General features: G+C 40.5%; 2 protein-coding genes across 25 annotated transcripts in view; one reads left to right on the top strand and one right to left on the bottom strand.

The window, feature by feature from the left end:
• Positions 1 to 522: 522 nt before the first annotated feature.
• HAUS8 (HAUS augmin like complex subunit 8) lies at positions 523 to 7,017 on the bottom strand. Its single transcript, XM_040537419.1, has 10 exons — positions 6,805 to 7,017; positions 6,668 to 6,723; positions 6,275 to 6,371; positions 5,454 to 5,567; positions 4,909 to 4,991; positions 4,172 to 4,243; positions 3,546 to 3,704; positions 2,382 to 2,523; positions 2,150 to 2,291; positions 523 to 1,425 (listed from the first exon to the last, which is right to left on the bottom strand). The coding sequence occupies exons 1-10, from the start codon at positions 6,872 to 6,874 to the stop codon at positions 1,305 to 1,307; spliced, it is 1,056 nt and encodes a 351-aa protein (XP_040393353.1). The 5' UTR covers positions 6,875 to 7,017; the 3' UTR covers positions 523 to 1,304.
• Positions 7,018 to 7,020: 3 nt separating this feature from the next.
• MYO9B (myosin IXB) overlaps positions 7,021 to 12,826 on the top strand; it is a 46,538-nt gene continuing 40,732 nt past the window's right edge. For 5 of the 24 annotated variants that reach the window (XM_040537405.1, XM_040537402.1, XM_040537391.1 and 2 more), the window contains exon 1: positions 7,585 to 7,653. The gene's annotated coding sequence lies outside the window, so the exon portion shown is untranslated. Of the gene's footprint in view, positions 7,227 to 7,584; positions 10,951 to 12,826 lie in introns of those variants that run through there. The other 19 variants (XM_040537399.1, XM_040537401.1, XM_040537390.1 and 16 more) reach the window with 10 other exon arrangements.

Below are 12,826 nucleotides of genomic sequence, written 5' to 3'. Positions count from 1 at the left end.
GGAAGAAAGCCTGAATCATTTATAGCATTTAAAAGCACTTACTTCAGGGTGTGTAAGGAGAACGCTCCAGGTATTTTTTCAGCAGGCAAAAAAGCTTTACAGACACAGCTTAAACCAGAAACATACCATTATGCTGACAATACAAAGCAAAACATCACAGAAAGAAGATACACAGGTAAAAATACAGGGTATGGCATGTCTTTCATAGAGAAACACATTCCACTTTTAAAACAAAAGGTATGTTAAAGAACTTCCACATCTGGCATGTATGTTCATAATGTTCGCTGTTTGTCTCATCCAGGCACTTATTCAACATTTAGATTAGAGGTTTCTCTCCACATTCAGAATCTACTGGCCTCAGCACTTTAGGTACCAGTAGGACACAGCTTGCCACTGGGACTGGTTAGTGCCTGTAAGTCCATCACTATATACATCGTGTAGTATTAGCCCCATGTAAAACCAGACGGAAACAAAAGCTTCTTTAGGAGATCAATGAAGATTTTCAAACACGACGGCTCTTCATACAGCAGTGGAAAACAGTCTTTATTGTAAAAATAACAAGTACTTAAAGAGAAGGTTTTGAGTTAATACAAAAGCATATGTTTTAGTAACTTGTTTCCAAGACAATTAGGCAACAATTTACCAAAACTTTCCACTTGTTACAAGTGACCAGGCTCCTCTTCCATTCATCAGCCTCATTATTTGCTATCCTTATAGCTTTTCCTCTTGGCAAATCCAGAAACAAAGGGACAATTAAGAGTTCCTCCAGAAGCTATTCACTGAGTTACCAATGATGTACAACGCTGTACATTCCTACAGATCCTCCTGACTAAATCAACAAACAGTACGACATACACAGTTCCACATTTCTATTCTGATACATAGCCCTCTAAGGAACACTATCTTGGGAAGAGATGTAAAGCAATGCACTTGAAAACAGCTGCAATAAAGTAAAGAAGACACAGTTCATATTTGCCAAGAATATGATTTCTTATTATGTACCTTTCAATATTGTCAAGGCAGCAAGTGATGAGAAAGGCACCGCAGAAATGCACATTTAAAAAAGTTGTCTCCTTATAGAGCAGCATGCAGGAGAAAATTCCATTTTTATATTAGTTTAGTCATCCATGCTGCTGCTTTCATATTCTGGTATAACTGAAGAACCGGACAAGTTGTATGTTCATAAGTAAAGCAAAGGTATGAAACAAAGACAAGAAGCAAAAAAGATAAGTCTAATGACACTGATTTAGCACCCACCCATTAGTAAAAAAAAAAAAAAAAAAAAGAAATCTATATACACAAATTTAGTTGAAGTACCAGTGTTTCACAACATCTAGTCCATAATTGTCTTCACATATACTTTGATTATGCAGTGAAATTTCTTTACTAACTTCATATGACAGGTTCTGCACTTGGGCGAAGCTCCTGGAACAAATAAAGCAGGGTAAATGAGTTACTCTGGAGGATAACAACTTTTACTTAACCACAAAGACTATGCACACAGACACATCATTCTCCTACCATATAGCCACTGGAAGGAAAAAAAAAAAGTAAAATAGGAATTTTCTCTTCAAAGGCTAGAATTTGGAGAAGAGGAATAGAAATTTGCAGGAGAGGGAGATGGGTGGCTTCATGGGATATCAGCGTTCAAAGAGTTCAGTTGTATTCTCTTCCAGGGAAATGAAGGAAGGAGAGAAAATTTATCATGTTTTCTCTCTTCCTTGTGCTCAGTGATAATACGTCGTATTTGTTGACACAATACTTGGGAGAAAAATAATTTTGTGCCCCTTGTACCTCCCCAAGGATGATGTCAAATACAGAAGGAAAGTGCACACTTTAATAGGGAAGGAAGGAAAAACAAGAACAGTTATATTTGTACAGTTATTCAAACACAGTGCTTCCAGCTTGCTTTGCCGCCTGTAGTTCTCCACTCTCCTGCACATTTGCACTTGCTCACTGAAATTCTCAGTAAAATTGCCAGAGAACAGCACGTTAGACTTTGCTTTGTAGGTAGCGCAGGGACAGAAATACAGATGTCTGCTACAAACTCAATTAATCCTCTAATATCCATTCTGGATTCAAGGGTAAGATAAATAGATTTTTCTCTGAATATTTAGGCAGAGTCTTTTCACCTGATTGTTGTAAGTACCTTTGAAGCTCTTTATCCAGTTCTTGAGACACCTCTTTAATGTCTTTCAGTACACTGCATGCTTTTGCACCTTCTTCTGAGTAGCTTGGCATAACTTCTGCCAGAAGTTCCTGTGTGATGGTTAACTGCTTTCGCATTTCGTCTACAATATAAGAGATGTTAAAAACATCTCATGTAACATATAAAAAAAATTGTGAAAGTGTACTTGATAAATGAAATGAAATTTTCGTACCTAGGTATGTTGGCATATCTCCCTCTATGTGAATATTCCTCATGGGTAATTCATGCCTAGTAGCATCCAAGGAAGCTGCAAAGCTTTTGTATTGCTCTTTAAACCGTCCCAAAACAGAAACAAGAGGAGAAAGTACTTCCATCTGAAAAGAACACAAACAACCAACGCTTCTTCACAAAGCAGACACTTTGCTAGTACAGTCAGAATGTATGACCTGGCTTTACTCTATATAGAATGTGATTTAGTCTGGGTCAATACAGAAAAACAATTTACAGAATTATATGTATATAAAAGAAAAACAAAAAAAAAAAAAAATGCTACTCTGACATTGACAGAAGAATTCAGAAAGTCTGTGGTGTGATATTCCTGTCCCCTGTTTAACAGGTTTTTCTCCATTACCTACCTTGCCTAGGTCAATAATAGTTTCCTTGTTACTGCAGCAAGAACTACTAGCAACATAGCAGGTAAAGTGCTTTACATTCAATTCTTTGACTGCAGCTTACAGTGTATTCACAAGAGACAAGTCTTAATTTTTGCAATGCATTTTGTTTAAGCAAGCATAAAAGATCAGTTTTGAAAGTTAATTACTCAAAACGTGTTACTCTTTCAATTTGACACAACAAAACTAGGAAAATGCTGAGAAAGTGTGGAGGCTTTAGCTTCTAAGTTCATTTACTGTCAAAAAAAAACATTAAAAACTTGCCTTCTTCCAATCGGAGCACAACTATTGCTGTCTAACTTATAAAAAGATGACAGATAAAGGACAGAAGATGTTCACTACTCATTTAATGGTTAGCATCTTGACTCTAGTCATAACTGTAATTGCATAACTTGCAGGATGTTAACATAATTTTAAGATGTTTACAGTCGATGCACAGGAGATGTAAGCTGCTGTGGCAACCTGTGCACCATTGCTGCTCCTTGCCTAATAGCTCTCTAACTTCTCCTTCCTGCCTATCCACAAGGGACAATCAAAATGTGACAAAGGCATTTGTTTAAATTATTAGAGAACACGACATGCCACAACATTAAGTAGATATTTGAGATGCATAAAATTGTACCACAGCAGGCCACAGGAGCATAGAAACCTTCTCTTGAGAAAGGACTACTTCTTAAGATGGACTGTTTAAACACAGGAGAAGAATGAATTGTAATAAAGCCTACCTGTTTGTCTAATGCCTCTTCAAGTCTCTGCTCTCTCTCTTTGAGCAGAACCTCACGCTTCAACTCATAGAGCTTCTCCTGTTCTCTCTCCTTTTCTTCACACAACATTAACAAGTTTTCTTCTGCTTTTTTCTCGAGCTCAGCAACATCTTTTCCGACCTATTACATCCAAAAGATATTCATAAGTAATTAACATATTCTGAAACAACAAATGTAAGCCTCATATCCAGGTCAAAAACACTCAATTAAGGAATTGTAGATATTGTGCAATAAGCTCAGCGTGTTATAGTTAAAGCTATCCATCCATCTTCTCCCCCTTTTTGGGAAGATATATGTATACAACACTGAATGAGCAAAGAACAAAGTTACTGCTACAACCCCAAACACACTCCTAGTTTTTCTTAAACTTCTGCATATCCTTACTTCATGAAGAACCAGCACCAGCTTAATAAAGTGGTACAGAGCCCACTTGAAGAGAGTTTTCAAAGCAAGTCATGTAGTTTTACAACCATAAACATGTAAAATCATGAAAATAACTTTTAAGGATCTAAATGCATAGAAGAACTTGACACCAGAGTTGTTTAATTCCTTTTCAATTTGAAACGCCAAATACTCAGCTGACTCACCATTGCTCTTAGGTAAGTCAAAATCAGTGTCTGAGATCCCAGCACTTCCATCAGAACATCAGGATCACATTTCTTTAAAAAAGAAAAGAACATTCTAGATCAATTTTAATATTTAAACAGTTATATTTTCAGTGTGTAAATAAATCACCGAAAGTCCAGTTTGTGGCCACAATTGGTATTATCATCTACTGTCACATAGATCAAGCGTTGTTTTTTTTTTTTTTTTTTTAAAAAAAAAACACAACACAGTGCATGTTAACTAAATATACCCATTTGTTCTTTGTTCCACCACTCTTTATACTGTTTTCAGCAGATGTTTGAAACACAGGTATAGAACTTGAAGTTTCAGTACTACGTTGAAATAAGGTGCCTAAATAAGGCACTTTAAATTAGGTTGAATCAATGCTAATTTTCTGAGAAAACATGTTAGAAAATACTTAAAGATAATATGAAATAACTAAAAAGCATACACAGGAACACAAAAAGAATCAAGCTGAAGAGATGCTGCAGTTAGAGCAGATTCTTTACCACAAGGAACTGAAGTAAAACTGAAGTAAAATTTTGAGACAAGACAAATGTTTCTAGCAGCACAACAGACCTATCGCCCGACTTCTACCATAAAGCTTTAGACTATCCCAGAAACCTTTACAGTTTTACCAAGGTTACAGAAACAGAAAATCTTCATTTCACACACTTCAAAATAAAGATACTTAACAAATGGAAGTAGTGAGACTTACCGATTTCTGTTTTTTTCCACGTGTCCCCGTATCTTTTTTGCAAGAAGATTTTGAACCAGAAGTCTTTTTAAGGGTAGTTTTATCTGGATAACATGAGAAAATTATTACTCTTTTCTACCACTGTACATAGGGTAAGTCAACATACCATCAGATTCTGTGCTCTATTTCCAGCTTTGGTTACACTAATGAGAATACGTGGATCACAAGCATTTAGCTGCAAGTGACAGTTACAGACAGATGTGGTACAATTCTCAGAATGGCTTGTAATCTAACATCCATCAGTTACAAATACTTGAGGGTACTTTGTTCTTTAATATTTGATCCTACATTTAAAAAAGCACTCCAAAAAGATATTGAAAATCAAGAGGTTAGCTTAAAGCCTGAAGGCCTCAATACATATTCTTAAAGACACTTTAAAATAACATCTACCTTATTTAACAACAACCTTGTGTGAATATAGTAGAAACAAGGGTTACTTATAATCAAGTTATAACATATATATTAAAAATAATAAAAGAACAAATTGAACACAAGTGGAAGCTTACCGTTAATAGCTGAAAGATCAAGGTCTGGTCTAGTAATTTTATCTCCATCTAATAAAGTGGACTGCAAATCATTTTTCTCAAAACTACTTTGATTTAGAGAGCCAGAAGCAACACCTGTAGAAAGAAGCTGTTATCAAACTAAAAGAAATAGAATAGATTATGCACAAGTTCAGAGTTGTGTGTGCTTTTCCTAATATAGGGGCAACCTTACAGAAACTTGTACACATTTTCTTTTTATACATCAGTTGTATACTCCCTAAATTACCTAGAAATGAAGTAATTCAGAATCTTATCCTCCTAAACATTCTACAGTTGAACTATACCACCCAAGTATGAAAATGGAATCACATTATTTCCTCAGGATTTTCAAATCAAGGTCTCACAAGAAAATTCTTTTGCAATTCTTGTTGAAGAAATAAAAATGGATCATTTTGCTGACAGGAATTTGTGGTCATTTATACCGGGTTTATCGAGAAAATTAAATACAAGAAGCAGGACAATGGTGAGGACAAAATAATAATTCAGTCTTGCGGAAAAGGCAAGAGACATGCTTATTTGAGACAACCCAATTACTCAATTCCAGATTAATATTCTATGAGAATATCCAGATAAGAGTTTAATATAATGAACTTCAGTTTACACCCCTTAATCTCACATACGGTTCTTATATATGAATTCCTTTCATATACAAATAATAATTAGCCGTGATAGAATATGAAACCACTCCTTACGGTGTTTTCAGAGTTTTTAGAAGTTTCACATAATGAAAAAACAGTTTCAGAAAAGAAAAATCACTTTTAAATTCTTCTAATAAAACCTACCAGCAGAAGTTTTACTTTTCTGAGAAGGAACCGATTTTGGTTTAACTGCAGAAGGTGCTTTAGAAATCGACTTTGAAAAGGAATTTGCTGTAGTATCCTATCAATCAAAAAACAGTTATGAGTGAACACGGGTGGTAAATACAATCAGCAGTATCTCTTACATCCTACTCGAATGCTGACAATAAACAGCTACTATCCTAGGGTGTCCTGGTGTTTGGCAAGTCAGCTGAATACAGTCCCAAATTCCCATCCCAATCCGCATCAATCTGGTGATGCATAACACCTCCCTCATCACGACACCAGTCTTTTGCTTAGGTCCCTCTTCCACAAGTCCGAGCGGCTCCTCGGACCGGTTCTATCCTTTGCCGAGCCCACAGCGATGTGCCCAAGTACCTTCTTGGGGTCTTTCTTTTCGTACTGCAGGTAGCGGGACTTCACGATTCTTCCTCCTGAAGGAGCAAAGAGCGGTCACTGCCGGGCCCGCCGCCGCGCCTCAGCCGGGGCGCGCTTCCCCCCTCACCCCGCGGTACCTTTCCGCTTCTTCTCGGACCCTTCCCCGTCCGCCACTGCCGCGCCGGAGCTGTTGCCCTGCGAGGACATCCCTCAGGAACACGGCAGGGGCCGCCGGCAGCTGGCTCCGAGCGAAGAGAAAGGCGCCCAGCCGCTGGTCCCCCGGCTCCTTCCCCTCAGCCGCCGGCCCGTTGGAGCTCCCGCGCAGCACCGCCCCCAAGCCGCAGCGGAGCCGGGCACCCCCCGGCGGCTCGGAGGAGCGGGGCAGACCCGGCACCTCCACAGCGGCCGCCCCCAGGGCTTTTTTGGGGTAGGGGGATGCTTCCCACCCAGGCTGCGACCACAGGGGGTGCTGCTCTCCCCTCAGCGCCGCGAGGAGCCTGCGAGGTCACCGTGAGGGACCGACAAAGCCCGCAGCGCAGCTGACCCCCACATATCCCGGGTAAGCTGTGGGGTGAGGCGGCGGCGCCTCGCAGCGCCGGCTGGCGGAGCTCAGTAAGCCTACACCGGGGCTGTCCCTCATGAGGCGGGCGGCGACCCCGAGGCAGGAGCCCTCACGGTGGGGGGGATTCTGACAGGAGCCCAACCACCACAGGCTCAGAAAGCAGCCAGCTGCCAGCGAACGCCCGCTCCCGAGGTGCTTTGGGAGCCATGAGACGGACGAATCGCCCACAACCCCCCGTTCCCGCCCCGTCCCCTCACACCGCCGGGTTGGGGGGGGCGGGTGGGGGACGGACGATGGAGCACGCGCAGTGCGGGCGCGGCGCTGAATGGGCGCCGCCCTGCTCCCCCCGCTCCCCCCCCTCCCACCCGGAAGCGGCGCCTCAGCGGGGCCTGCGGCGGGCGGCGGCGCTTCGCCGGCGGCTGAGGTAAAGGCGGCGGAGCGCGGGCCCCGTGCCCCGGGTGCCCGCTCTTTTTCCATCTTTTGCTTTCGCTGCTCCGCCCGCTGACTGAATTCTGTGCCTGAGGGGACAGCTGGGGGCGGGAACTGCTCCTGAGGGGGTTCCTGGGGTGGGGGCGAACGGCGGGCGGGGGCAGGGTGCTGCTGGGGGTCGTTTTGAGCCTGGTGTGCCGGGGAGCTGGACGTGCCCGAGGCCGGGGAGCTCGCCCTAGGCTCCCGGTGCACAGCGGGGAGACCTCACTGCCTCCAGGCATGCTGCTGGCCTCCATCTCCAGTGTGCCGGCTTCACTGCCTCTTCTGGTGTCTCTAACGCTCACTAAGAGCTGCCTGTAAGCTTTCCTACCTCAGCACTTTCGGAAAGCGGCCTTCAACCTCTCAGGGTTCTTGTTTTGTTTTGTTTTTGACCTGCTCTTGACGATATCAAGGTTGCTGCTGTGTTGAGGCTGTGCTTTATCACGCCGACCGTGTTGCCTAACTGGTGTATGCCTCTAGCTGCTCGTGTCTGGGTTGTGCTAGGTCCTCTTGGTAAGGCTGGTTTTGCAATCTCTGGAAAGTCAAACTATTGCAAGCTGGGCACATCTTTTTGTTGCACGATTGCAGACTACATGTGGCACTCCTACTGTCCTAAGCATAGTGCTCTTATTGTCCTGCTTCATGGCTATTTTGACCATGCCTGACGCAGGTCTGTGTGGTCCTGATGCGAAGTGACTTCCTGCAACTGTTTTTAAACTTTTCTATTACTCTGTAAGTAGTTTGGCAAAATTATTACCCAGCTTTGTTCGCAAGTTTTATTTGTGGGAAGTGACAAGCTCTTTGTATCCAAATGAGCTCGGCATTCCTTGATTTTGCCTTCTGGAAATGAGTGGCTGGAGATGATCTCAGGCTCCTGGCAGATGTAATTAGCCTTTCAAAGATGTCATCAGTATCCTCCCACGTTACTCCTAGAGGTGGGTTGGTATCGGTTTGTCTACCTAGCTCTTTGCAAATAAGACTTTGTTATGCGTAATTAGAAGATCTCTGATTTCAGGTTTGTTAGCTGGAATACATGACTGAGGGACTTGCCCTAAAGTAGCAGTGTGAGGTAACCCTGCGTTCCAGCTCAGTACGTTGGTGTCACGCTTGTCAAGTTTTAGTAAGTCTTTGGTGTCTTTAGCTCTGAATCTTGTCAGGAACAGATTTATTTAATGTAGGAAAAGAGGTATGGGTGACTTTTAATGCAGATAAATATATCTTTACTTCAAGATTCACTGTAGCTTTTTTCTGATGAGTTAATTTTGGTCGGTTTTTTCTCTGAGTTTCGGGAACAATTAGCTTCTTTACCTGCCCTACATTTAAAGTCCAGTAACACCCCCCCACTTCTCAGGCTGCTGCTTCTAAGGCCGTTTCCCTTATTAGAAGCGTTAACTCATTACCATCAGACTCGAGAGTTACTGCAGTAATGTGATGGAAATGTTTCTGTAGAACTGTGAAATATGTGTGGGCTTTTTTGCCTTTTTTTGTCACCATGCTTGAACGTTTGCCTCAAAAAGTGTTTTTTAATTTTTTTTTATTAGTTGAACATTGTAGGTTGTGCGGTGACAGGGCAGCTGTCTGCAAATGGATAGTCTAATCAGAGTGGGAGGACTCGTAGGTCTGTGTTTTTCTGTGGAACCTAAAACGTTTGTAGGACTGAATAATTCAGGAAGAGTAAACACAACTGATGAAAAATTTAAGTGAGGTTCATTTAGTAAGTAATGCTTTGTACAGACTGAGTTTTCTGACAAATGATGATTCAAATGTTAGACTTCTTGAATAATCCTATGTGTGAATAACTCTCTGACTCATGTGCATGTAGCTCAATATTATTTTGGCTAGATATGGTCTTTACTTAGCTAGATGGACACAGGGGCAGGTGAGGCAACCATGAGATAGGATTCTCGTATCTTGGGAATTTACAGAGGCAAAATTCCTGAGAGATGTAATGCTATTAGCTATCTTACCAGTCAAGGAAAATAGTGAAAAAATGATTCAACAAAAAGTCCGTGGTTCAGTACCTTTTTTTGTGAATTTGAAGGCTGAAGGTGTTTATTAACTCACATTTCTAAGAAACAAGATGTGTTTACTCTGCCTATCTTTTCCCTCTGACTTTTGGATTTTTTTTTTTGGTCAATTGTGTTTACATTTTATTGAAACAACACTGTCTAATGTGGTTAAATATGATGCGTATTTTTCAGATGGACCATATACCTGTGGATGGTGCCAATTAAAAACATACTACCACAAGTCTTTTTAAAAACTTTAATCAGTGAGTAGCACTTCAGGGTTCGTGTGTCATGATTAATTTTTTATTAAAAAAAAAAAAAAACAAACGTGCTTATTTTTTTAAGGAGAAAACTGTCCAGAACTAATATCAAGAAGTCAATCCAGAGATGCTTATAAGGATTTATTTTCCTAATAGGTGGCTAGTTTAATAGATCATTTGTCTGCTGAAAGGGTTTAGCAGTGCCTTTATTTCAGAAAAATGAAAATTCAGAGGTTTGGTTTCTGGTATATCATGGTTTCTTGATATATCAAGTGACTTGAGTGTGGCTGGTAGAGTTTCTTCTATATAAGCTTTATTGTGTTTTTTGTATCTGATGCTGTGTCACCAAATGCAACTTAATGCAGATCCTAGCAAAACTTCTTCCTTAAAATACCAACAGTATTTAACAGAAAAAAAAAGTGGTTTTAAAACTGTTTGACACACACAGGTTTTGCTGCTGATGAATCAGTTCTTTTTTTCCCCAATTCACACAAAAGTTCAGCCTAAAGTTTCATAAGATAATTTCTTATCCGTGCAGTTGCAGCATTAGACCAGTAAGATTTTTGCTTTGTTGATGTGTGTAACAACATTAAGGATGAAATTAAGACAACTATGAAAGGTTGTGAGAATAGTCTCAGAGTTTCTTCTGACTTTCATTCTTTGCCGCTAGCACCCTCGATTGCTTTGCCTCCAGTCCTTCTTTTCTCAACAAGGCCACGTTTTCATTTCCTCTGAATCATACTGAAGAGCACATCTGTAGCTATGACACCGCGCTCAGTGTAAGTTAATAACATGCTATAGGCCTTTAAAGTCACTGTGAGCCTGATAAGATAGCCTTGTCTTGAGGTTAAATTGTGCGTCTGAGCCATTCAGAGGAAGTCTGGCCTGCATCTTAGATGAGTTGACGGCATAGATTGGGATCAGGTCTCAAGGGCCAGAGGGAGGAGAGAGAAGGAAACTGAGAAGGAACTGCTTGCAATGGAGGTAATTTCTTTGACTTTTTCCTGTATTACATTGCATTACTTGCACTGCAGGCCAGCTTCTCCTTTGTTAGGCAGTCTGTTGCATACATGAACTTCTCTGGCAGGGTTGACTGCAAAAAGTAGTAACAAATGTGTTGTAAATTTGCATGCTCCATTCAGAACTACGCCTTTTGGAGTAGAAAACAAGAGCCTTTACTTAAAGAAAACCAAGGTTCAAGAGTTGTTAAGTTCAACAAAGAAGAAAAATGTTACTAGAGCACAGAGCAATTTTCAGATTAATCTACAAATGTCTGGTATATTTGGGAAAAAAATGCTCAACTAACAGCAACTGTGTCCTCATGATGTGAAGTAAGGCAAGGGCTGAGGCCTTTGTCTTACCTATAAAGTACAGCTGGTCCTTGAAATCCTAGGGTGTCTCTGTAGCCTGTTATCTTGCTGGAAGTTCCTTGCTTTGGAAACTGAGGAAAAGTAATAGCTGAATATTTTTGCAATTGCTAAATGTTTTCAGTTTGATTGGAGGGAGGGGGCTCTTTTTGGGACAGCAATTGGCAAATCTGGTGCTCAAGAATATTAGAGGTACTTGTGGTACCTTTCTACTTCTGTGTTGAAAAATACTTGATGAGCAATGTGAGGAGCTCAGATCTTTCGGCTTGATGAATGCAGCACTGGAAATGTACATGAAAATGTGAAGAACTGGAATATTACAAAGTTGATCCTCAACAATTTTGCCGTAATGGTAGCTTTCCCTTTTTAGCCTCACTATGATTCATTGACTAAACATGTGGCTTCAAATTATGGCCTTATTTAAACTAAACGGATACCCTGCGCTGATTGGGGAAAAGTTCTTTTCTAGAATTTTACAACATTACTAAATAGGCAATGTTGTCTTTAATGCATATTATGAAAATTCATTAGTTTGACGGAGACTTAGACATTTAGAAAATATCATCAAAATTACCATGTAGAATTTGACTATTCTCTATTCCTAGTAATGTTGTTGGGGTGGTGGGGAGGAGTAAAATTACAGATTGATGATAAATCACGTAGCTTAGTATGCTTCTTTCTTAAAATATTAAAGTAGTTACTTGAAATGTTGCCCTATTTGGTGATTTAAGTGGCAAATGTAGTGTATCCTACAACAACAAACTTAAATAGTGCAGCCTACTTTCAGCTGGATTGTTGTTTGGTAAACCCAGTGGTTTTGTGTGTGGCTTTGTTTGTTTTATAAGCAAGTGAAAGTAATAATTAATAGGCAATCTAAAAACAAATATAGCGTTAGACTGTTGTCTTACAGACATTTTATGTTAGTGCTATCGACAAATATACCATTTGTAGGTTCGCAAAGATGGGGTAGTGGATCCTGTAAAGAGATTTTAGGTTGTGTAGACTTGCTTCCATTTTTGTAGACCTATTGGAATTACCCTGCTAGGATAGCTGAGTAAAGGCAGCCTCTAACCAGTACCTTGTGTTTAAATTTGTCTTGCAGTATTCAAGATTTCCCATTTCTCTTTCATCTTGCTCAAAATAAGTACTGTTAAACTGCATGTGTTAAACTGGCATAACAGAACCACTGTTAGAAGGGTGCAAATCATGTATCTCTATATCTTTTAATATGCTAATCCCTTGCAGCTGTTGCCCCACTCATACCACAGAAGTAATACAGTGTAATGGTTTGAATAAAAGATTAGAATCAAAAACTTTGTGTTTCTAACTTCTGTTTTGACTTTTTTCTCTTGCCCAGCTTGCCTAATTCTTCCCCTGTGTTTGCACCTGTATGGTGAAAAATAATGCTTTATTGTTTTGCAGATGCTGACAGCTGTACTTAGTCAACTTTAATTGCTATGAAGAGGCATACTTGCACTACTAGAGGCTTGTAC

This window comes from Cygnus olor, chromosome 26 (assembly GCF_009769625.2).
Source record: "Cygnus olor isolate bCygOlo1 chromosome 26, bCygOlo1.pri.v2, whole genome shotgun sequence".
Lineage (NCBI taxonomy): Eukaryota > Metazoa > Chordata > Aves > Anseriformes > Anatidae > Cygnus > Cygnus olor.
Note: the sequence above shows the minus strand (reverse complement) of the source record. Positions and strands in the feature narration are given on the sequence as shown.